The following is a 24,156-nucleotide window of genomic DNA, read 5'->3' on the forward strand; positions in this document are numbered from 1 at the left end:
AAGATCCCCTTGAAAGGGCTGTAAAGCCTTTGGCCGCTAGCTCCCGGCCCCGCTCAGTACTGCAGTCTCTGGTCTCTCTCCAGAGCCGTATGTGAAATGCTTTGGTGGCTCTTAGTCCAGCTGGTGCAGCATTGCAGCGGGCTCTGGTTGCTCTCCGGACTGAGTTGAGACACATTGGCCGGACAGCATTGAGGGCCGCTGGTGCCGCTCTGCGTCTGAATTAGAGAGCACTCAGTGAGGCCCCGTTCACTGGCACGCTGAGATCCCAGGCTTGTTCCAGCAGCGCTGGCCGCTTCCCTGCTCACTCGCCATGTGTCTGCTCTCCCTCCCCAGAACGGCGGGAACGTGTGGCCCTCCGAATCCTCCAAGGTGCGGGCGTCGCGGACGCAGCAGGACTCCAGGTTGGGTAACATCTCGCTCATCCCTCTGCGGGGCAATGAGAATGAGATGAGGAACAGTGTGGCTGCTTTTGCTGCTGATCCGCTAACTGTGAGTGACAACCAATCGGTGCTGGGTTTCACGGTGCAGGGAGTGGCATCCCACTGGCTCGTAGCATCACGCCTGCCAAGCGGGTGGGGCGGGCGCAGTATCCCCACACCCGGGGGTTTCCTCCAGAGTGAGATCAGTAGGCGAGAGCTGGGTGGGGTTGGCGAACACAGAGCATTTTCTGCTGTTAGCCTGGCTCACAATCCTTTCCCAGCCTCTGTCCTAGTCATTGACTCAGAGCAACCAAAGCCAGGAGGGCAGGGTTCATTCTTTGCCCGTGTTGGGTAACTGTCCCCAGCAGGCCTAGGGGCCCATTGTCCAATGGTCGGCAGGGAGGTACCTGCAGGCGTGATGCAGCGACAGGGGATGCAGCTCGGCAGATGATTTCTCCTGGTAATTGGGGTCGCTGCTTTGAAATTCCTTCTCCGTTACAAATCTGCTCCCTGTCCCTGTCCTTTCCCTCTCCTCGGTCTGGACTCTGTCAACACGCAATGGCAGCACGGGGGACTGCTGGAGAGGCTACTGCAGACTGTGATTCGTCTACTGTTTCTTCCACAAACGTGGAAACTTCTCGGATTCGCTTGAGCAACAAGGCCCGAACCAGCAGTCAGCGACTCAGATAAGGACTAGCTGGGTGTGGGCAGTTAGCAAAGAGCTGGTCTTTATCTGATTGCCAACGGACTGATCCTGGGGGTCCTTATTGCTGTTATAAACCTGACCAGAAGCTTTTCTTCTGGGCCCTGAAAGCAGGACAGCTGGGTCTAAGGAACGCGGCTGGTGGCCAGAGGGAAGCCACTGGCAGGTAGCAGTGTTCATCCTGGCCAGCTCCTCCTCCATGGCTTGGGGACTGGGCAATTGGCCGTCGGATGCTTTCCAGCTACAAGCCCAGGTTGGTAGGGACTGAACCTCGTTACTGCTCAGTGGCTTGGTGTTAAATGAGCTTGGCAGGTCTCACGCCAGTTCCTAATGGACAAGTGTCTGTGTGGCAAAAAACCACGACTCTAATGGGTGGGGGCCATGACATGAACAGTGGGTCTCAGCCCAATGGCTAGCAGACAAGCATTCCTACACAAACACCATCTTCACAAGGGGCCACTAGCAGGCCTCTCTGCAGAGAAGCCAGGGACTGAACGGGCCTCTCTAGAGAGGTCAGTTCAGGGCAGGGTCATGGCATATTGGCCAGGTGTCCGGGCAGGAAGCTTGCCCCACCACTGCATGGGCTGTATTTCCGCTGTGGGTCAGGAAGGGACCAACACTTCCTAGCACTGAATTCACGATGTCCATGGTTAAAGGTCTGTTAGTACAAGCGCCCTTTGCCGGGGAGATCCAGGCCATGCAGCGCATAGCACCCCGGGCCCTGCCTTCCCTCAGGTTTATAATGACAGCTATGGTGGAACGGGATCTCCAGCGTGGCTCTTTACAATGGGATGCGTCTGGCTTTTTGCTTGGCAGAGGGGACAGGGAGAAATGCCCACCACCCTGGGGCCCGGTCGGACTCTGCTTCATGTTTGCTTCCCCTCTTCTGCTCTTGCTCGGTTCGAGAGTTTGGGGCTAACCCTGCAGCTGGCAGCCATTTCCCGTCTCTGTCCCTCAGGATGTGTCCGCAGGCCGAACTGCAGACAGCGGGTACTGCACCAAGGCAGCTGGCTCAGCCCCGCATGCCAGGGATGGGGCAGAGGGTGCGAGAGCAGCATTCGGTGCGAGTCCTGGCCAGGCCGCCACCAGCCTCAAGGGTGGGGAGCGCAAGGGCTGTGCGGGGCTTAGACAGCCCAGATCCCCCAGTCAGGAAACACTGCCCAACGGTCTGCCGATGGCATCTGAAACACCGCTGTCAGCATGCAGCATCGCAGGGAAGCCCCTGGGAGCTACATCTTCTCAGGAGATCCCCAAATTAATAACCTTCTGCCCTTGTGCACATCAGTGAATTCACCCTCACCAAACCCAGGGAGGTGGGCCAGCATCATTAGCCCTATTTGACAGATGGGGAAACCGGGGCCTGGAGAGTTTAGGTGACTTTCCCCGGCGGACGGGGCACAGCAAATCCATGGCAGGAATAAAACGCATGATTCGGATTCCCGTGCTCTAACCACTAAGCGAAACTGCCTGTGGGTGCGGTATAATTCCTAAAAGGATGGGGCTCCCTTGTATAACCCCCGCCAGCATGCTCAAGAAATCTCTCCGCAGCGTAGCAAGGCTTTGAGGTGCTGAGTACATTGAACCAGGGTCCATTTGCCTAGAGCTATTGCCCACTCCCCAAGGATGTTCGGACTCCTCGTGGCCGAGCTGTCAAGGGGCCCATTGTGCATTCACTCTGCGCACCCGCTGCATTGAGCAAGGAAGGGCCTGAGCTGGCAGACAGAGAAATGATTCGGTCTCCAACCCCCTTGCTCTGAAAGCCGGGAATGAAAGGCATCGTGAAAGGGGGGCCTGATGGGGCGGCGGGTGGGAAAGCTGGTGAGTCCCAAGGAAGAGTGTTGAGTCTTTGAAGAGTAACTGGTGATGTGCCGGCAATTCTCTCCCCTCCTGTTTCTGGGATGGTTCGGAGATCAGCCAGAGCGCCGGGGCGCTGTACCTGAGCACATCCCTCTGGCTGCGAGCGGGGGCTCAGGAGCACCTGGTTAGACAGGTGTGCTGTGCTGGGACAGGCAGAGCCGGTCTGCGGCCCTGCCTCCTTCCTGCCCCTCTCAGTGTGATTTTGCTTCCCTGAGCAAGGGCTGATCCTAACCTGGCCCCTTGGTGGGACAGGCTGTCTCTCGGGGCATGATGCACCGTCACCGATTCAGAGAGCCCCAGTTACAGCTCAAAATCCCTTTCCGATGCAAGCCCCTGCCTCCCCATCCGAAGCTGCTCGGGCATATTCGAATTGGTTGCTGGGGCAAGACTCTTCATCCCCCAGCAGATCCGAGGGGTCAGGATTAGAGGCGGAGTCTTCCCCTTCCTCTGCGGCTTTTGTGCCAGCCCGCTTGGCAGCGGGTCTGGTTCCGCAGAAATGGGACATCTCTGCTTGGCTGACGTTTGTACCATGGCTCCAAGCGTTTGCCAGGCTATTAAACCTAGTGGCCCTTTGCTCCTCTGATGCAAAGGCTGCTACGTTTTCCGGCAGCTGCCGCTGCTGGGGTTGTTACTTGTGTGGCTGGCTGGATAATACAGGCCGTTTTCCCAGGGATGTGTTTGTGGCACATCTTGTGGTCACTCCCCTCAGGCGTGCGAGTGAGGCAGGACGGTCGTGCGATAAAGGTGCTGGACAGAGATCTGGGGTTCAAGTCCCGCTTTGCCACAGACTGACCTTGGTCAAGTCACTGCATCTCTCCGGGCTCTCGCTCCCCATCTGGCTAAACAGGGATAATAGTTCCCGTGTAGGGGAGTTGTGGGGTGCTCAGACACTGTGGCAGTCTGGGCTGAAACGTTTGATGGGCTCACAATGCTCGCAGGAAGGGATTTTTAAAGTCACACTTGGAAATCTTTGTGCGAGATGCACTTAGGTTCTCCTCCAATCAATATCACGTGATTTTTTTTTTTTTTTGGACCAATCCCAAAGCAGCACAGTTTGAGTTTCCAGTATTCCCACTCAGACTGTGGAGTAAGGAAAAGGCAGTATGAGTGTGAGGCTGTTGTAACGCGTGAGTGGGAAACTGCTAATAATGATTCCCTGTGACTCAGGCCTGGGTTATAGCAATTCACTGTTTTGCCCAAGGCAAATAGTGTGTGTCTTTTACAAGCCAGGGCCTTGGGGCCACGAGGTCTTATCATCGGCTTCCCAAGTACCCTGTTTTCTGCAGGAGGATGGGGCATCTCCCCAAGCACTTGGGGTTTGCCGCACAGTGCTTGTTACTCCTGGGGAGGGTGGATGCTGTAGAAATTGACATGTCCACAGACAGACAGGACTACGATACAGTGGCTCTTGGTTCTAAGGAAGCACCCTGGTGAGGTTTATGCCGGCACCATCCCCGAGGTGGGGCGTGAACAGCGTGAGGTAATGCGGGTTGGGTGGGGGCAGGAACAGCCTGGCTAAGGGACCAACTCCCAGCTCCTGCCAGTGTGTTTCTATGAGCATGTGATGTGCCGGGTGCCTCTAAAAGAGACAGAGGTGCCAGCAGGCCTGCCCCTGAGGTTCGTGGGTTTGCAGGATTCAGCCAGATCTGGCAATTTCACTGCACAAGGCCTGGTGCAACAGCATCATCGGTGGTCACGCTGGCTGATGCGGTGGTGCTCAGTAGGCCGTGGTGGTGGAGACGGTTGCGACTGGCCTGCTGGTCTCAGCAGCTGAGTTCTCCCGGGTCCACCGCTGAGCTCCCGTCTCAGGCAAGTCGTTTAACCTCAGCTCCTGCCCCTGCAGAGCGGGATGGCGCCTGTCCCGCACCCTGTGGTGTCTGGCATCCTGGAGTGAAAGATGCTTGAAGAGACCCAGATAGCAGCCACTCTCGGCTTCATAGGGTAGTTACAAAGTGAAGGTCGTCCCTTCGCCCTCTCCCAGGCCCAGGTAGCTAATCGATAGGGCTGCACAGCGGGAGGGGAAACTGAGCCAGAGTTAACCCTTTGTTCCCCATGGAGCAGCCCTGTCACATTCATCTAATTACCCACAATCGTTCCGAGCCGAGGGGTGCAGCCCTTCCAGCTACTCAGCGCCACCGACGGTACATGTCGGAGAAGGAAAACTAACCCCTTCCTCCTTATTTTCTCTCTCTCCAGCTGCTTCGAAACGTATGAGCCGGAGGCCTAACACATCAGGTAATTCAGTGCTTCAAGCATTCCTGCTTGTTTGCAGTGCTCTGCGGCACGGTGTGTGCCGGGGAGATCTTCCCCCAGCTCCCGGGACCCGATGGCAGCTCGGTGGCCAGAATTAGCCTAGAGCCGTCTTCATCTTCCCTGCAGAGCTACAGCTCACAGCAGATCCCACAACCTGGCCCGCTCCATCTCCCCTCAAGCGGCCGCTGCTTGGATATGGAGGTTGCATGACAAGCTGGGACCTGTGTAACAGAGTCTACCGTTTCCATCTCGATCCCGGCTGCCCCTGGCCCGGCTCTCCATGGGGTTCAAACCAGGAGGGCTGGATCTAAAAGGCATGTCCCGGTACTGCCTGATCTGTGAGCCGACTGGCAGGTCAGAGAGCTGCACTGTGCAAGCCGGCACCTGCGCTGTGCACAGGTATGGAGACTACATCTCCTGCCGGGCTGGCAGTGACAGCCGCTGGCCCTCAGCACTTCTGAAAACCTGGCCGAGTCTATTCAGGGACGTAGGGAGGGTCTCGGGGCCACCCACAGTTCGGCCTCCGTGGCTGGCTCAAAATCACTCAAGTGAAGCAGAGTCAGAGCCAGGAGGAGGACCCAGGAGCTGACCTAGACTCCCAGTCCCCTCCTGAACCCCCAAAACCATGCCACCCCCCTTAACGACATAGCGGGCCCATCTCCAATGGACGGGCCGCAAAGCACTGCTCTGGGCCATGCAGGGTGGAGAAAGCAGCCCAGAGAGTGCGAGATGTGAGTGGGGAGGGATAGCAGGAGCCAGAGAGGCAGGGAAAGGCCCTGGAGGAGCCGTTCGGCTGGCCAGCGGTCTCTCTCCCTGGGAGTCAGCCTAGTGTCTCTCTCTTTTTGTCCCCAGGTCCGTTTGCGAGAGGGGGGAGTCAGCCTGAGAGCCCAGGTGCGCTCAAGTCATGTTGCGTTGTCCCTGCTCATCCAGCGGGGTCTGCGCGGAGACCGGGGGGCTCTCAGAATGTGTGCCAGCCCCTTGATCCAATCATCTCCTTCTACGGCAAAGCCGACAGCAGCCGCAAAACAATAAGCAACCGTGTTTGATTTAAGGAAAATGAATCCATTGGCAAAGAGCGGCTTCTAAAGGATTAATTATTCAAGCAGACACTATCTCATCACTCTTCTCGACGGCTGTCCGTGCCGTGACCAGCCGAACCCCAGAGATGGGGCAGAGGAAGCTTTCTGGACCCATCGCTTCACCTGGGAGTGTCTTTCTCCCCCATCACCAGCTGCTCCTTGCTTCTTCTTGGGTCCTGAATTAAAACTGGAAGGGCGCAGGCTGGGATGGCCCCTCTCTGGTACCAGCTGCTGCTCCGGGAGGGGTTAGGGGCTGGGGGCACTCTTGCTTTCTTTAAAATTCTTTCTCTCTATTTGAAACCGCAAGCCACGGAAAGGCAGCAAGGACCACCCAGCCAGGCCAGGCAGAGACCTTCCCGCAAGGGTGCTTCTGCTGGTGGAAGCATTAAACCCTCCCAAGGAGGAGCGGCGGGCTAACCCCAGCCGTTCTGTATCACTACGTTGGAGAAGGGCTGAAGGCGACCCACGGGGGAAGCGGATGAAGGCTCCCGTTGCTGCTGCTGGCCCCTCAGAGCCACACGCCGCTTCTCTCCTTCTCCCAGGCTGCCCGATCCCATGGCCACATGGGCCTTTCGGGTGAAAGCTTCACCAGCAGAGCGTTAGAGCGGGAGAGTCCAGCGCCCAGCCGTGGGCATGTGGAGATGGCTGAGTGGAGTCACGGCTGGGACGCGTGGCTTGAGGGGCCCTGGTGGAAGCAGCAAGAGACTGGGGCGCGTGTGGGGGGACGGGACTCTGGGCCAGCCTGAAGTTGAGCTTGGAGTGGGGCCGTTTGTCCTGGGCAGGGAGAGGGGCCAGTGCTGTCCTGGTCAACGGCCTCCTTGGTTATTGTTAATATTAAACGCCTGGGGAAGTCCATGTGATGGTGTCCCCGTGCTGCAGGGCAAAGGGAAGGGCTGGCAGCCTGAATGCAGCAGGCTAATGCTGGGGATGACCTGCTACCCCTGGGCTGCAAGCTGAGATAAAGGGGCAAAGACCCGCGGTCTTGGGGCTGCAGGTCAAGATGGGGGAGTGGGGGAGGGGCAGTTGCTTCCGCTAGAGGTGAAGATGGAGGAACATGAGCCCATTATTTTAGGGCCCCAGGCCAAGACGGAGGAGCAGCGGCCCTCTTCATCGGGACTCTAAGTTGGGACAGAGAGAAAGAGGCCAGTTTCTGACTCCCTCAGTGTTCAAAAGTGGGTGCTCAGAGAGCCGAGCGATCAGTCGCTAATGCACGTATCAGGCAAAGCCAGAGCGTTCTCCAGGTGACTAGCTACATGGGAGAATTCTTCTGTTTAATAGTCTCCCTTTTCTTTAAAAGCCTCGGAGATTCTAGACCCCAAAAAGGTTAAAAGAACATTACATCTGCATGGTCAAGCACCCAAAAGCCAGGAAATGTCAAAAGTAAGGTTATCCAGGCAACCTTAACTCTGCCCCTTGAACACGTGCATTATGGTATAGTGTTTAATGATGTGATCACATGCCATTTTCTCTGCAAAACCTCTGCCCCATTCCTTGTCTGGTGAATGAGGCAGGGACCACACAGTGAACAGCTGTCTTGTTTACTTCATGCCAGGCAGCTTGTGCCCTGAATGAGGCAGGTGCTGCGGGAAACCAGTGTGTGATCCTGTAATTAAAGAATGTACTGTAACCCATACCCAGAGGGAAGAGTTAAGGTTATGCAGCAGTCTGTAACCACGTAACCTTAACATACGCATCTTTTTGGTATGGAATAGAATAGTAATGTTCTATCTATATATAGCACCTTTCAGCTGAGGAAGGCAGAGCACTTTACAAAGGAGGAAAGGGTAATGTTGCTCTTTCTATCAGGGCTCACACTCTAAAGAACAGGTTGGATGCAATGCCTTGGAAAACTGAAGTTAGAATTAAGCACGCCCATTTATTCTGTTAACCTGGGCCAAGGAAAGGGGGCCATAGGGATAATAAACGTTTTGCACTTCCTTAGCCTCTTTTGCCCAAGGATCTCTAAGCATTAGGAGAGCCGCATTGTATAGGGTTAGATAGGGGGGGTTCAGATCACGTTTCACTCCCCCTCACACACTCAAACGTAGCCAGCGTCGGGACTGGACACAGCTGCTGGTTAACATCAGCATTGCACACCACGTCAGGACAGGAAGTGAAGATGAATGCTGTATCCTGCTGAAGCTACAGGGGAATTTAAGGAGGCCAGCTGGAGTGATCCAAGTAGAAATAGGCCCAGGAGCCTGGTGTTAACACCCCTACTCTTGGGGAAAGTACCAGGCAAGCTATGGCCAGTGCTGGAACCTAGTTTCTTTGCATAAAGAAGCCGAGAGACCAAGATGACTGGCTGCTCAGAAACAGCATGTCCAGTTTGCTAGGGAATTCCATCCTATCCTGGTGGAGGGTGACCTGGCCTCAGTTTTTCAGGCCTTCCTCGCCTGTCCTCTGGATTATAGCAATACGACACACCTGGGCCTGAAGCCTTCAGGGTTTAGGGAACTTCAACTAATACAGAACATTGCAGCATATCTCCTTAGCAACGTGGGCTCCCGCGAGCACATCGGACCTGCCCTCCGCTTCCCACAGATCACTGAATCCAGGTACAAGGTCCTTATTTTCAGAGTAGTCAATGGCCTCTGCCCAGGGTATCTAAAATAGCCCTGCAGCGCCAGGAGTGGGACTGGTGTGGAGCTCTCTGCTCCTCTGGTACAGTCGAACTTTCCACCATCATCTGTGCAGGAGACAGAACTTTGTCAGGGGCTGGTCCCAGACTGTGGAGTCAACTCCCCCAGGAACTAAGGACCATCACAGACCTCCTCACCTTCCACCCCAAGAGCAATAGGAGCTTCTCCAATCAGCCTTCTCGAACAGAGGGAGATGATGGAGGCTGTCAGGCAGCCACTTCTGGCTTCCTGATCTATGCCACTTGGCTCTGGCATTAATTGGAGCAGCTGAGGAGCTGCTCTAACTTACACCTGTGGTGTAATGTCCACGAGACAGGACACAGGTGCTCCATGGGTCTCGCCACCTCTCAGGATTTGGCCATAGCAGTGTAGGAAACAGCTGCAACCATGCGGCGGTCTAAGGTACCATACCAGGGCACGGAGCAGTTATTCATTAATGATGCTGAGGTGTCCAGTGAATCTAGTTTGTTGGCTAGCTGGAGATTTTCGAACCAGTTGTCAGGTTGGTTCCCATTCCCCAAACCGCTCCTTGAAACATGCTTCTGAAGCAGACGCTGTCTGTGTGCAGCTGGCTCAGCAAAGCCAACACGAATAGCAGATGATTAACAGGGAATGAATGCTAGGAGTAACTGAGTCCCCCAGGGGTGAGAGAGAGAGCGGGATAAAGAGCCCCACTCAGGCCGCACAGAAACAGGCACCAGAGTCGAAAGCTATTCTGGCTGGAGATCCAAGACCCTGGAAGCAGCTCACTGCTCTGCTTGGTGAAAGACTGAGACCCCTGTTTATGCCTTGTGGGCATAAAATGGACTGAAATTGGGGCCCCTCCGTGCTGCTTGGGGTTTTACACTCTGTGTCGTATGCGTTATGGATGGGAAAAATCCAACTATTGAAGCGAGATGGTCAGGAACCAGATTTTCCATTCTGTAGGTCTTTTTTTTTTCCTTTTCTGTTCCTAAATGGAACGAAACCAAAAAACACGGACGTTTCCCACAATGTGAAATTTCAGGGCGCGGAGGGAGGGGAATTGTTTTAGGTCAATTTGAAACATTTTGTTCCGACTTGAACTTTTTCAATTTGCTACGACGTTATCTAAGATAAAATAAAGAAATGGAAAGTTGTTCCCAAGGGAGACTTGGAGCAGCTGTTCATTGGGTTTTGGTTTGGTTTTCCTGAAATGTTGAGATCAGTGTGTTTCTGCAAAACGTTTTGCTTTTGACAAAGCAGCATGGAAAAATGTCCTGTTGGAAAATTCCTGGCTAGGCTACTGTTGGGTCTGTCTCTACTCCTGGGGTGAATCTGTCTGTCCTCCCGTTAGCACGTGCCTGGTCCCTAGTGCCTGCATGGCAATGCTGGACCCTGTCATGTTGTTTTCAGGCCCTTGTCTTTAACCCATCACACTCTGAGGAGCCCTAACGAGTCTCATTTGCTGACTACCCACTCTCCTCTCTCTAAAGAGCCCCCATACACCCCACCTTCTGGGAGAACCAGGGGGCAGAGAATGACACTCTCCCCTTCTTTCTTCAGCTTACCCCCTGCTAGACATGATCACAGTCTGTAAGTATCCGCATGGGGAACAAATATTTAATAACGGGCTCAATCTGGCAGAGGAAGGTCTAACACGATCCAATGGCTGGAAGTTGAAGCTAGACAAATTCAGACTGGAAATGAGGCACATATGTTTAGCTGTGAAAGTAATTAGCCACTGGAACAAATTACCAAGGGTCATGGTGGATTCTGCATCACTGATCATTTTTAAATCAAAACTGGCTGTCTGTCTGAAAGCTCTGATCTAGGGATGATTGTGGGGCAGGTCTCTGGCCTGTGTTATACAGGTCAGACTGGATGATCACATTGGTCCCTTCTGGCCTTGGAAGGTGTGAATCTAGAAGGGGACGTCCATTCCCACAGGCCGACAGACCCGCTGAGGCAGGTCAGTCATTCCAGTCAGGGCGGGTGGGACGGAGGTACAGGAGGAGTTGGGGCAGAGTCAGAATTAGCACTCAGGAGCCTTGCGGCCCATAGCCCTGAGCACAGACTACTAGCCTCTTCCTAGAAGGGGCTCACAGAATGTGCAGGGCCGCGGAGACTGCAGACCCTGGGGCTACCAAATAGATAATAGGCCGGGCTGGGCATGTGTGTGTCCCGCCCTACCGTGACTGGCAGCTACAGCCAGAGAATAAAGGCACCAGTTTTAGGATTCTTCTCCTGTGGTGACTTGTGTGTGATTGGCCCAGATTTCCATGGGGATGGTCACGCTTTGCACTAATCAGATGTGCTGTTCTGTCTGCCGTGGCTTTCTGTGTCCCTTTCATGACCTACGTCCTGTATGTCACTTGGTCTCATGGGTAGGGCACTGAAGTAGGATTCAGGTGACGGGGGTTTAAATCCCTGCCCTGCTATGGACCGGTCACTCCAAACACGTTAACCGCGGGCGTGGTCTCAGAGATTAGGCGAGTGAGAACTATGTAAGTAGATGTCCCCGGGAGATGACCTCATGGCATTGCCCCCAGTTGTGCCCTGCACCTTGGCACATGCAGAATTAACAGCATCACCAGGTCGGTGAGATTCCTGACCTTGGAGGAGAAGAGCTATTTTTGTTCTTTAAAAGCCAGAGCTATTTTTAAGAGGCAGCCGTCAACCCTTAAATGAAGACGCCCACGATGGTAGCTTCCGCTGCTAATGGAAGAGCTCTCCTGCATGTGTTCTAGGCACCCGGCCCCATTAGTGTCACTCAGCTATTCTTCTTCCATTAGCGGGCGGGAAGGCAGGCTGGAATGGGTGATGTGTCGGGAACAGCGTGAGCACTGTGTATGCCATGGAAGAGGGAAGGCAAGAGCGTTGGAAGCAGTCTGAAGAATTACTCCTCCTCTATGGCTTTCTGCATAGTTGCCGTCTAACCCCCACCCTCCAAGCCCCCCTTGGCATGGGGGATAGAATGCAGCCCCATCTGCTCTAGAAGCGGTGGAGCTAAAGGAAAATCCCTCTTAGCGGTCAACAGAAGTAGTAGGTCTTTTACCTACTGTCGGCCTCAGTGGAGCATGTACCCTGGAGGTTTTACCTGAGCAAGGCAGCATCTAGAGATACCTGGTGTATGTGTTAGCTAGTGCAACACAATATATGTCGTGGGGAGGTGGTAGCATTAAGAAATTAGACAAGGCTGCTGCCTGGCTGTGACGTACTTCCCCGGGGTGCAACCTGGAACGGGGTTACTGCTGAGCCCTCTGGCATACCAATCTCACACTCTGAGGCTGTGACAAGCTGCAATCCTCTCCAGGTCTTGCACTTACACAGCCATACACAAGCAGGGACGCACCCAGCTGCAGTTAACATGAATGCTTTCGCTAGCCACTTGTGAACCAACAATAGGTTTCAGTCAGTTCCCCCCAGTCTAGGACTCCAGAGCTGTACTGTTCCTATCAGTGTAAGTTATTACCAGGTCCGCCCCTCCCTCAGTGTGGAGAGCACAATGCACCAGCCCCCATTCATGAGCAGATTGCACTTCAAACAATGCACTGTTTTAGGTAAAAAATATAAAACAGATTTATTAACTACATAACAACATTTTAAGTGATTAGAAGTAATAGCGTACAGATCAAAGTTGGCTACCTAAAAAATAAAACAAAATTGCAATCTAAGTTCTATACACTACACAGGATATGAAACAAGCGCTGTCTCACCCTGATGATACAAATTCTCCACCAATCTTCCATACACAGGCTGGGATTCCCTATTTCCTGCCTGGGACCACCTCCCCAGTTCAGTCTTTGTTCCTGAGATGTCTCCAGATGTTGCATTCTGGGGAGAGTGAGGCCAAGTGATGACGTCGCTTTCCCCTTACAGCTTCTTCTATGTGGAGGGAACTTCATTGTCCCAAACAAAGCCCCTAGCATAGTTAATGGAAAAGTACAGGTACAAAATGGAGTCCAGGGTCACATGAGCTGGTCACATGCCCTCGCATGCTTTGATGAGCCGTAGCAGCCATTAGCCATATATTGGCTAGAACGTCCACAGGAAACTCCATCAGGTCAGGATAAGCTTCCATGGCCTACTGTGTTAATGGGCCGTTACCTTAAATGGTTTATCCACAATGTGCTGGCTAGACGGGATGTAAACTACCTTGTGGGTGTCACCCTAGGAGCAAACACATTTGAAATACTGGTACATAGTCAATATTCATAACTTCAGATACAATGACAGAACATACAATCCAACAGGATATTGATGTTCAACAGATCAAGACTTTTAGAATAATACCTTACAAGGCATGCTTTGCACAAAACATATCATTATACCACCAGGGGTTGCCAGGGTGTGGCTTTGGGGTACAGAATGTCACACTGGCTGTTTGTGAAATGTCACAAACTGGCTGTAGAGGAGGGGGATAAAAGTTTATTCCCCATCCGTAACTATGGGCAAAGGGATGTTGATTGTGGAGTGTCTCTCTACCGACTGGTCTTAGCGCTGTGAGAAATACTCCAAGACTGGCTGTAATCCTCCTCTCTGAGCCTGGAAACACGGAATCCCAAACAGCTGGGCTTAATGGTGCCCCAGTTCTGTGGAGTGTCCATAGACTTCAACGTGCGTGCCACGTGGACGGTGAACCCAGCCACATCCCTCCTTCCCCATGCTGGACGCTGCCTTTTCCCAGGCGGTTAGTATGTTTCACTTCTTGGAGCTAAGCCTGGGCAAGCCAGAAACTGGAGAGCCAGGCCTATGAGCCTGTAGCATGAGATACACGGGAAATCCCGGTGGAGGTCTTCCCCAGAGAGCCCTCTACAGTCAAGTACCCCAAGTCATGTGTCAGCACAGGGACCTGAGATTTCCATGTTAAAGATGGCCTCCTGCATGGATGTACAGGTGCGTCAAGTGGAGAAGTGTACTCAGGAAGGGAATGGCCATCTCTCAGCAGAGCAGGCGTGAGAACTTCGGGCTGATATCCTTTGCCTGCCAACATGGTGCTCTGCTGTCCTGACTAATGAGGGGAGAAGAACATCCCCATGACCCCTGACTGAGTTGGCTTCTTCCTGGGCTTGGCTTCCAATCATGGACGTGCTCTCAGAGTGAGCGTGAGTAATACGTGCCAGCTGATCTTTGCCTGCATGTTCCAGGCCAGGTGAGATTCTCGGGTGTGTGGATACTGTGGAGATGGGTGCATTAGAAATGTCAGGGAGATGAGTGGTCCTAGCTGAGCTCCGTTGACTTTTCTGTCCGTGAACACAAGACAGCTTTACTAGATTAGATGTATTTAGAAGGTCTGTCTCGCTCCCACCCAAAGCAATCTGTCCAGAAAGCTGCAGCAGACCTCCCCCATCAAATACCACCATTTTGCTCATCTTCACTGCTGTAGCCGCTACACGATTGCCCTTGTCGTCAAGATTTTTCATTGCCATGTCCCCATCTATCTCCCCGGCCTCCCATTCGCCTGCAGCTGGGTCAGTGCTGTCATCTTTCTATCTAATCATTTATCTACGCTCCTCACCCTGCTATCTCAATGCCTCCCAGTTCCCCCTCTCTGTCCTCTGCCTTGTTGTAGGTTGATCCTTTCCTGACCCTCTACGGTATCTGCAACAGCCTGCCAGCCTCTCTCCATCTCTGATTATCACAGCTCTTTTCAAACCCAGCTCTTCTCCACAGCCCACTGCTCACCCGTTCCCCGTGAGGGCACTCAACTCTTAGCAAGCCATTGTGCTTCGCCTTTCCACCTCTCACTGTAGCCTTTCCTTCTCTGGGCAGCACAAGACCGTTCTGTTGAGAGCAGTGCTGTCTTTGCTTTTGAATAGCCAAGGTTTCGTAAGCCTGACTCTCCTAAGCAAGAATACACAAAGAGCCTCCCGCTTGAGTTTTCGAGTCATTGTGCTTTCCAAATACCAGCCATACTGGTCTGGAAAAAATCCATGTTAAAAATGTCAAGGCTAAAAATCTCTGTGTGGAGAGGGATTTGTTGGTGGAAACTCGTTTTCAGCAACAGCCGGATTGGGCAGAGGAGTCTGGGGTCAGAGATTGTGTGTGATGTGCCAAAACATGTCCCCACCTGACATAATGCTGAGGCTGACCCGGAGAGCTGATGAATCGATCTCTGCACTGAAACTGTAGCTTAATAATGGGGGTGGCTTATGCACAGATATAACGGTATTGCATTATATTTCTCTCCTGTTGTGTCAGAGAGCGCCATCTTTGCTCCCCGTGTGTCTGTCGGCTTCTCTCCACTTCCCTTTTCCCCATCCATGTCCTCTTCCCCAACCCCTTCTGCCTTCCATGTACCCGCACGCCAGCTCCTTCTCCGTCTCTTCCCGCCAGGCCCTTCCCTCTTTCTCGAGCCCTCGTCAGCTCATTGCTGGGCCATCACCCCTTCTCCAGCTTGTTCTCCAGCCACCCAGCTTCCTCCCTCCTCTCCTTCCACTTCTTTTGGCCACCACTGCCGGGAAACTGGTTGCATTTCAGTTCCTCTTTCTGGACTGCTCTCAACTGAGGAGCCAAGTCCAGCTCATGGTTTCCCAGATTTATCCCCACCCCCACTGTGTCGGTCCTCGATGCTCCACCTCTATAGGGCACTCCACAATCAAAGGATCAGCTTGTACACTGGGCAGAGCTGATGGGGCTTAACAGCTGGGCCCACCTTTCTATCTCCCTCGGGTTTTATAGTCACACGTCACATTGCTATCTGAGTGCCCCCTCCCCACAGGAGAAGTGAACACAAACGTCTCTCATCCAGCCCTGCTGGTAGGAAGAAGCTTAAAGACCCTTGTTGCTGGGACGGCTCTGTATTGTCAGTGGGAGGATGCTGAGGGCCCCAGACACTTAGCCCTGCGTGCAGCATGGCTGGCGGTGGTGATTTCAGCAGCCTCTTCTGCTGGATGCTGGCATCCTGCTCAGGGGCTGGGGAATGCACAGACCTTAAGGCTGGCACGGACCTCCTACCTAGCACAAGCCAGAGGATTTTGGCCAGTCACTGCTGCCCCAGCCCAGTGCTGTGAGGTTGAACCAGAGCAGGTCGCGGTAGTGGGACCTGGAGTTTACAAATGCCAGGCTCACTGGGGCCAGGTCAGAGACAGGACCAGCTGTAATCCCCTGGCCAGGCACAGGGGGAAACGTCTGTCCTTTGCCGCCGTGTTGATTTGGGTATCTAATCGCATTGCGTCGCACCAAGGCTGTGTACGGATCGAACACCCGGAGCACGGCACCTTCAACCAGCAAGGGGCAGCTGTAACTCCAGGGTGGGCTCTTGATTTCCCTGATGCTAGAGAGTGCAGCTGGGTAAGGTAACACCTAACGTTTGAGACCTAGGCACGGCAGTAGGCAGCTAGGTCCCCTACTCAGATCAGCCTGTGGCCATCACAGATCCGGGATGGGCGTAGGATGGAGGGGTGGGTATAGATCTGTACAGCTGGGATTCCTATAAATGCTCCTTCCTTTAATGGGGCCTGATGAACGGTAGCAGGTTCCCCTGGTAACACCACCAAGGTTACCATAGCAGGGTCTTGGCTACAGATTAAATAAACCCCACCTGGGGATTCGTAGAAAAAAGGAAATTGAATAAATTGCCCATGATCCATAAGGGAGCTGCTGCCACACCCCAGGGGGCGGAGATTGGGGGTCTTGTCACACTGGCCGTGCAGCACGCACACACGTGTGTGCACTTGTGCGTACGCCCGGTGCACAAGTCTCAGGATCTGCTGACTTTCAATGGGATGATTTTCGTGCTGGTGCCCTGCTCTCCTCTCCAGTTTGTTCCTCCACATGACGCAGCTGAACCCTTCCCCTGCTGGAGCCCCAGCTGTGCTGCCTTTGTCTATTATTGTTCCATCAGGGGACACTTAGGCTATCCCTGGCATGGTCAGCAGCAGTTATCCCTCCCTCCCACTTTCCCCATCCCCAGCTAGACCTACCCAATCTACCCTCCCCTCCAGCTCCCCTGCCCCAGCCGGCGCTGAGCGGCTCATGCTTCCCCCAGCCTCCCTCCACCTCCAATTCCCTCTCCCCAGCCACAGCAACTCAGCATCTCTCCCGGCGCCACCCGCCATCCCTGCTCCATCTCCCCAGAACCACCGGAGCCAGCGAGGAGCCTGCCCTGCTATGGGACGCCGGGCCTGGGTAGCCCCTGGTGTGCCGGGTGGGGCTTCCTGGCACTAACTCGGACGGCCTGAGCCCTTGCCAGGGACACAAGGGGCTTCACCCGTGCATCTGACTCCCTGCCGCGGGCCTGTCTCTTCTGCGCCTTGTGGACTCCAGTCTCTCCTTGTTCGCTCTCAGCGTGGCTGGCATTTGCCAGGCCCAACCCCACAGCAGCCTCGGCACAGAGATAAGTGGCTGGAGTGGAGATGGATCAGATGGCCTGCTGCTACCTGGACAGCTCCGGCCTGGACTGCGGAGGGTGATAAGAACATAAGAGCGGCCACACTGGGCCAGACCAATGGTCCATCTAGCCCAGGGTCCTGTCTTCTGACGGTACCAGCAGGTGCTTCCGAAGGAATGAGCAGAAGAGGGCAATCACTGGGTGATCCATCCCCTGCCGCCCAGTCCCAGCCTGTGGCAGAGAGCCCGGCTGGTGGTGTGCGTCAGGGACTGGGGAGGGGGCAGCGGGCACCAGGGTGACTGCGCTTGTTTCTCCTCCCTGGTCCACTGCAGGAGTCCCACTCCTCCCCCTTCCTCCCATGTTACCTTGGGAGGAGTAAGGACCTGTCTTCAGCCTGCGCCACCTTCCTGGGCTTCTCTCCACCCCTCTCCTGGCGAAGCCCCCACTCCCCCTTCCCCAAGTTCAAGGCAGGTTGCTGCCAAATGGGTGTCAGCGAGGGGCTCTCTTACTGGCTCTCCCCCCCCGCCCCCCGGGGTGCTGTGGGGATGAGGGGGGAGACATCCTTACGGGCAATGCCTGGGTTGCGTGGTGAGAACCAAGGGCTTAGTTCTTAAGAGAATTTTGTGACACCCCGTTGTGGTACTAGGGAGCTACCGTGCCAGCATTCCCGACTGCTCTCTCCCGATCGGCTCTGTCCCCTCTCTGTGCTTTTAGCAGACCCCCACTACAAGGCTCCAGCAGAGGCCAGGGGTGTCCCTTTGCGGCCTATTCATTTTCTCGGGCTTCCCCAGGTAGGCAGTGAGCGGGGGCATTTCACCAGAAGGGGAGGGTGTGGGTGGCTGGTACAGACAGGGTGCCGTGAACTAAAGCAGCATTGATTGCATGGATACCTCTGAGCTTGTCTAAGCCAGGGGCTCTTACATCTACCCACAGTATAATGGCACGGTTGGCTCAGGGACCCACCTCCCCTTCCATTCGCAACCATCCAGACCTGCTCCCCTCCCAGTCATCAGCCCTGGACGCCAGGCGAAGCCGTGGGAGGCTACGAGGAAGAGGAACATTAAGTAAGCATTGGCGACTGTGACCTGCCAGACCCCACCGCCCCATGCCATGGGCTAAGGGAGGGTGTGTTTGACCCCTTGGTCGCTGCGGGAAGGCTATGGAGGTGCTGCTCATGGTACTGGCCCCTGCAAAGAGTGACCCTCGGGCTGGTTGGCATCTCAAGGGCTCGGGCGTTCCCCCCACACCATGGCCTGACACCGAGGCCACTTCTGCACCTCCAGCGCATTACTGTTCCTGCAGCCACACGCCTCTACGTCAGCAGCCGGGCGACACAGGGTGAACCGTCAGCCCTGTGCTGATGGCAACGCTGCCTGCTGGCGCCAGTAAAGAGTCAGTGTCTGGGGGGCCAAGTCCAGTGCACGTAATGACACCGTCTCTGCTTGATCCTGCTGCCAACTCAGTTGGGTGCAGGCCTCTCCGTCACTTCCTGTCCTAAATGGCTGTTAAAATCTGCCCCCTTCACCCTCTGCGGGGTGGGGGGTGCCCAGCAGGGCTCTGGGGTGGGGCCAGGGATGAGGGGTTTGGGGTGCAGGAGGGGCCTCAGAGCTGGGGCAGGGGGTTCAGGGTGCAGGCTCTGGGAGGGAGTTTGGGTGTGGGAGGGGGCTCAGAGCTGGGGCAGGGGGTTCAGGGTGCAGGCTCTGGGAGGGAGTTTGGGTGCGGGAGGGGGCTCAGAGCTGGGGCAGGGGGTTCAGGGTGCAGGCTCTGGGAGGGAGTTTGGGTGCGGGAGGGGGCTCAGAGCTGGGGCAGGGGGTTCAGGGTGCAGGCTCTGGGAGGGAGTTTGGGTGTGGGAGGGGGCTCAGAGCTGGGGCAGGGGGTTCAGGGTGCAGGCTCTGGGAGGGAGTTTGGGTGTGGGAGGGGGCTCAGAGCTGGGGCAGGGGGTTCAGGGTGCAGGCTCTGGGAGGGAGTTTGGGTGTGGGAGGGGGCTCAGAGCTGGGGCAGGGGGTTCAGGGTGCAGGCTCTGGGAGGGAGTTAGGGTGCTGGAGGAGGTTCTGACCTGGGGCAGGGAGTTGGGGTGTGGGAGGGGGTTTGGGGTGCTGGCTTCAGCCAGGTGGCACTTACCTCAGCGGCTCCTGGTTGGCAGGGCAGTGGGGCTAAGGCAGGCTCCCTGCCTGCCCTGGGTCTGCGTGGCTCCTGGAAGTGGCTGGCATGTCTGGCTCCTAGGCAGAGAGGCCAGGGCTGTCCCTGCAGCTGTGGAGCGGGTGTTCAGGGTGGGGGCAGCGTGTGGAGCCCCTGTGGCCACCCCTGCACCTAGGAGCCAGCCAGGCCGGCTGCTTCCGGGAGCTGTGTGGAGCCAGGGCAGGCAGGAAGCCTGCCTTAGCCCCGCTGCGCCGCTGACTGGACTTTTAGCGGCCCGGTCACCGGAGCCACCAGGGTCCCTTTTCGACCAGGCATCCCGGTCGAAAACGGGATGCCTGGCAACCCTAAGCAGGGTGTAGGGGAAGGTGCAAAAAAACCCCTAGGGGACACATCTAGGAGAAATTTCTTGCTTAGCCCCCTGAGTTAGCGGAGGATTTTGCGTGCTGAAATGTTAATCCTTGTTCAGCCATCATGCTAAATCCATTGTTGAGTGTTGTTTGGTTGTAGATGCCCCAGGATATTAGAGAGACAAGGTAGATGGGCTCTCCTTTGGGGTCTGTGAAAGGGACTCCCAGCGTCCCAGCAACATGCAAGGTGGAACGGATTGTTTAGTGTCAGTCGTTAGTTCCACACATTTCGCTGAGAGTCCCTTAGTCCCTGAAGAAGAGCGCTGTGTGGCTCGGAAGCATGTCTCTTTCAGCAACAGAAGATGGTCCAATAAAAGATATGATCTCCCCCATCTTCTCATGCTTAGGCCAGCCGTCCCGAGGCGCTGCACAAACCCAGAGCAGTACAGGGGCTTTGTGACCCCAAGCTTTCCGGAGCTTGTCTGCAACGAGGCAGGTGCTCTGCGTGAGCTATTGTGAGCCGAGGTGAGGGGGACAGGGACAGGAGGCAGCCACTGGCAGCTCAAGGCCACGGAGGCTGAGAACAAACCACAGCCGCAAAACACCTCCTTCACCAACATTGCAAACCAGGCTGCAGAGAGAGCCGGGGTCAGGCTCAGAGCAACAAAGCGGGACTCCAGGGGAGGGGAGAAAGCTGCAAAGCGAGGGAGCAACACAAGTGAGAGGCGTGTGCCAGTCTCCCTTTAATTGCATGAGCCCAGCTGGCCACTCCGATTATACAGTTTGCCAGCCAGGGTGGAAGACGTTTTCAGCTCCATCCTCCCAGCCCAGCCCAGCCCCGGAGCAGCAGAGCAAGAAAAGAAAAACCCACCCCAAGCTGCATGGCGGGGTGGTACCGTCTGCCCTGATCACCCACCACTAGAACTGGCCCTGAATATCAGGCAACCAGGTGGCCTGCCAACGCGATAGTTCTCATGGTGTGCACTGCAGAGGTCCCAGCTGCGATCGGGGCCTGGTTGTGCTGGCCGCTGCCCACACACAGAGCAAGGGCCAGCCCCTGCCCCGGAGAGTTTACGCTCTAGCTAGCCAAAGAAAGGATTATCCTCATTTTACAGCTGAGGAAATGACTTGCCTCTGGCAGAGCTGGAAAATGGACTCGGATCTCCTGAGTGCTACTCCCATGCCTTAACTGCTAGACCAGCCTTACTCTCGGCTTAGCTTGCTTGCATCAGGAGAAAGGGCAGCCTCACTTTATGGGAAGCATTGCCCAGTGGTTAGGGCACTAGTCTAGGACTTGGGTGACTCAGGTTCAATTCCTGGCTTGGCCACACGCTTCCTATGGGACACTGGGCAAGTCACTTGTCTCCCCGTGCCTCAGTTTCCCCATCAGTATCATGGGGTTAACAGCCCTGCCTCAGCAGGCTGTGTGAGGATCCCTACATTAAAGATTGCGTGGTGCTCAGAAACGGGGCTGCTGGGGGCCAGAGAACTACCGTAGCTAGAGTCCAATCTTTGAGCCGTGCGCTGGCGTGATCTCTCTTTAGGGCAGGGAGACTCAGACCTCAGTGGTTCAGGAGACAAACTAGCGATCAGCATTACCCAAAAGAGTCACAGTCGTGAGCATTCCTTGTTAATTCATTGATTCTTATCTGAAGAGCAAGATAGGGGAAATAATTAGTTTCCACACGTCACGGAATGAGGCGGTTAGCTCGGAAGCGAATGTCGGTCCCGGCCAGCTGGGGATTGGCCTGTTTTTCAGCCAGGCCCCAGTCCAGGCCGCTGTTAGTCTGGAGTTCCAGGGGCCGCTTCCCCTGCGTTCGGCAGGGCTCAGCAATGCCAGTGGCTTGGCGGCCCTGCTCCCGGGCTTTGCGGGTAACGAGGGGTTGGAGCAGCTACAGGGGTGGGTGAAATAGAGTGGATGAGACGTCGGGCACACCTTTTGCGGCCTGCCTGATGGATACGAGTCCAGCGTTAGGGCTTCAGTCCTCGCAGGACCACAGGCCCGGGCGGGACCGCCTGGGTCACAAGTCCAGTCCCCGCTTATCTCCGGCAACCCCGGCGTAGCATCCTGCGTGTCACCATGGCTGCCCAGAATTACGCACAGTATCCCAAAGGGCTCCCCAGGGCCTTGGCCAATGGCATTAATACGTCCCTGTCGCTACTGGACATGCCTCGCTTGAGCTACCGGCCTGTTTTCACGGCCCTAGACATCCTGATGTTTCTCCGGGGGAGCAGGGGCCATCACCAGAGGGGGCAGTCGTGCTGTCCCCTCGTGTGCCGCCCCCCCCCCCCCCCCCACCACTGCCCTCTGCTGGAGGGACTCAGGGTTGCTCAGATACGTCCCTCCAAGCCCCCGCCTGCCAATAGCTGCTGGAGAAATCTATTGCCGGCGGGTGGCCCAAGCCATCTCACATCATCCCGACCGGAAACCCTGTCACCCTTTGCCAGATGCTACCACGCGCGGTGGGGCATCGAGAACCAACCTCGCTGAAACTGGCCAGCAGGTGGCGCTAGAAGAGCAGGCAAACTGGGTTTATTCCATCCCTGATGGGCCCAAGCACTCATCGCATTGCCAAGGGTTTACCCCAGCCCGGCCTGTGCGGCTGCCCAGGTCCCCTCCCCGCTGGTGCGACCAACCGGTCCCTGGGGCCTGGACAGGGAGCACCCTGCTCAGGAGCTAGTGAGCAGTCATAGAGGGAAGGGACGGCTGGGCTGCAGAGCAGGGTCTAACGGCCTCGGTGGCGGAAAGGACGGAGCAGCGGGGCGGGCCAATGCCTGGAGCGACTGAGACCCACGTTCAGTGCCCTGTGTGACCTCGCAGGTCACTTGGCCTCTCCGTGCCTCAGTTTCTCAGCTGCACAATGGGGCGAACAGCCCTGTGCTGCCTGCCGGGGCGTGTGAGGATAACTACATTACAGATTGCGAGGTGCTCAGACATGGGGGGGTCCAGGCGAGACTCAGCGCTGGAGACGGACAAGCTATAATGGTTTGCACATCTACAGCCGTTATATTAGCCCCATCCGGAGAAGTCCCGGATGACTGGAAAAAGGCTAATGTAGTGCCAATCTTTAAAAAAGGGAAGAAGGAGGATCCTGGGAATGACAGGCCAGTCAGCCTCACCTCAGTCCCTGGAAAAATCATGGAGCAGGTCCTCAAAGAATCAATCCTGAAGCACTTGCATGAGAGGAAAGTGATCAGGAACAGCCAGCATGGATTCACCAAGGGAAGGTCATGCCTGACTAATCTAATCGCCTTTTATGATGAGATTACTGGTTCTGTGGATGAAGGGAAAGCAGTGGATGTATTGTTTCTTGACTTTAGCAAAGCTTTTGACACGGTCTCCCACAGTATTCTTGTCAGCAAGTTAAGGAAGTATGGGCTGGATGAATGCACTATAAGGTGGGTAGAAAGCTGGCTAGACTGTCGGGCTCAACGGGTAGTGATGAATGGCTCCATGTCTAGTTGGCAGCCGGTATCAAGTGGAGTGCCCCAAGGGTCGGTCCTGGGGCCGGTTTTGTTCAATATCTTCATAAATGATCTGGAGGATGGTGTGGATTGCACTCTCAGCAAATTTGCGGATGATACTAAACTGGGAGGAGTGGTAGATACGCTGGAGGGGAGGGATAGGATTCAGAAGGACCTAGACCAATTGGAAGATTGGGCCAAAAGGAATCTGATGAGGTTCAATAAGGATAAGTGCAGGGTCCTGCACTTAGGACGGAAGAACTCAATGCACAGCTACAGACTAGGGACCGAATGGCTAGGCAGCAGTTCTGCGGAAAAGGACGTAGGGGTGACAGTGGACGAGAAGCTGGATATGAGTCAGCAGTGTGCCCTTGTTGCCAAGAAGGCCAATGGCCTTTTGGGATGTATAAGTAGGGGCATAGCGAGCAGATCGAGGGACGTGATCGTTCCCCTCTATTCGACATTGGTGAGGCCTCATCTGGAGTACTGTGTCCAGTTTTGGGCCCCACACTACAAGAAGGATGTGGATAAATTGGAGAGAGTCCAGCGAAGGGCAACAAAAATGATTAGGGGACTGGAACACATGAGTTATGAAGAGAGGCTGAGGGAGCTGGGATTGTTTAGCCTGCAGAAGAGAAGAATGAGGGGGGATTTGATAGCTGCTTTCAACTACCTGAAAGGGGGTTCCAAAGAGGATGGCTCTAGACTGTTCTCAATGGTAGCAGATGACAGAACGAGGAGTAATGGTCTCAAGTTGCAGTGGGGGAGGTTTAGATTGGATATTAGGAAAAACTTTTTCACTAAGAGGGTGGTGAAACACTGGAATGCGTTACCTAGGGAGGTGGTAGAATCTCCTTCCTTAGAGGTTTTTAAGGTCAGGCTTGACAAAGCCCTGGCTGGGATGATTTAACTGGGAATTGGTCCTGCTTTGAGCAGGGGGTTGGACTAGATGACCTTCT

The 24,156-nt window shown here is 55.2% G+C and overlaps 1 protein-coding gene across 13 annotated transcripts in view; it reads left to right on the forward strand.

Annotated features, from left to right (window-relative positions):
* ARAP1 (ArfGAP with RhoGAP domain, ankyrin repeat and PH domain 1) overlaps positions 1-7,164 on the forward strand; it is a 226,271-nt gene extending 219,107 nt beyond the window's left edge. For 10 of the 13 annotated variants that reach the window (XR_012157524.2, XR_012157517.2, XR_012157526.2 and 7 more), the window contains 2 exons: positions 334-5,214; positions 6,085-7,164. Coding sequence is in view for 3 of the 13 variants with exons in the window: in XM_073333741.2 (XP_073189842.1) it covers positions 334-489; positions 5,176-5,193 (174 nt within the window). In the remaining 10 variants the exon portion in view is untranslated. The remainder of the gene's footprint in view (positions 1-333; positions 5,215-6,084) is intronic. The other 3 variants (XM_073333741.2, XM_073333749.2, XM_073333758.2) reach the window with 2 other exon arrangements.
* The last annotated feature ends 16,992 nt before the right edge of the window (positions 7,165-24,156 follow it).

This window comes from Lepidochelys kempii, chromosome 1 (genome assembly GCF_965140285.1).
Source record: "Lepidochelys kempii isolate rLepKem1 chromosome 1, rLepKem1.hap1, whole genome shotgun sequence".
In the NCBI taxonomy this organism is placed as follows: domain Eukaryota; kingdom Metazoa; phylum Chordata; order Testudines; family Cheloniidae; genus Lepidochelys; species Lepidochelys kempii.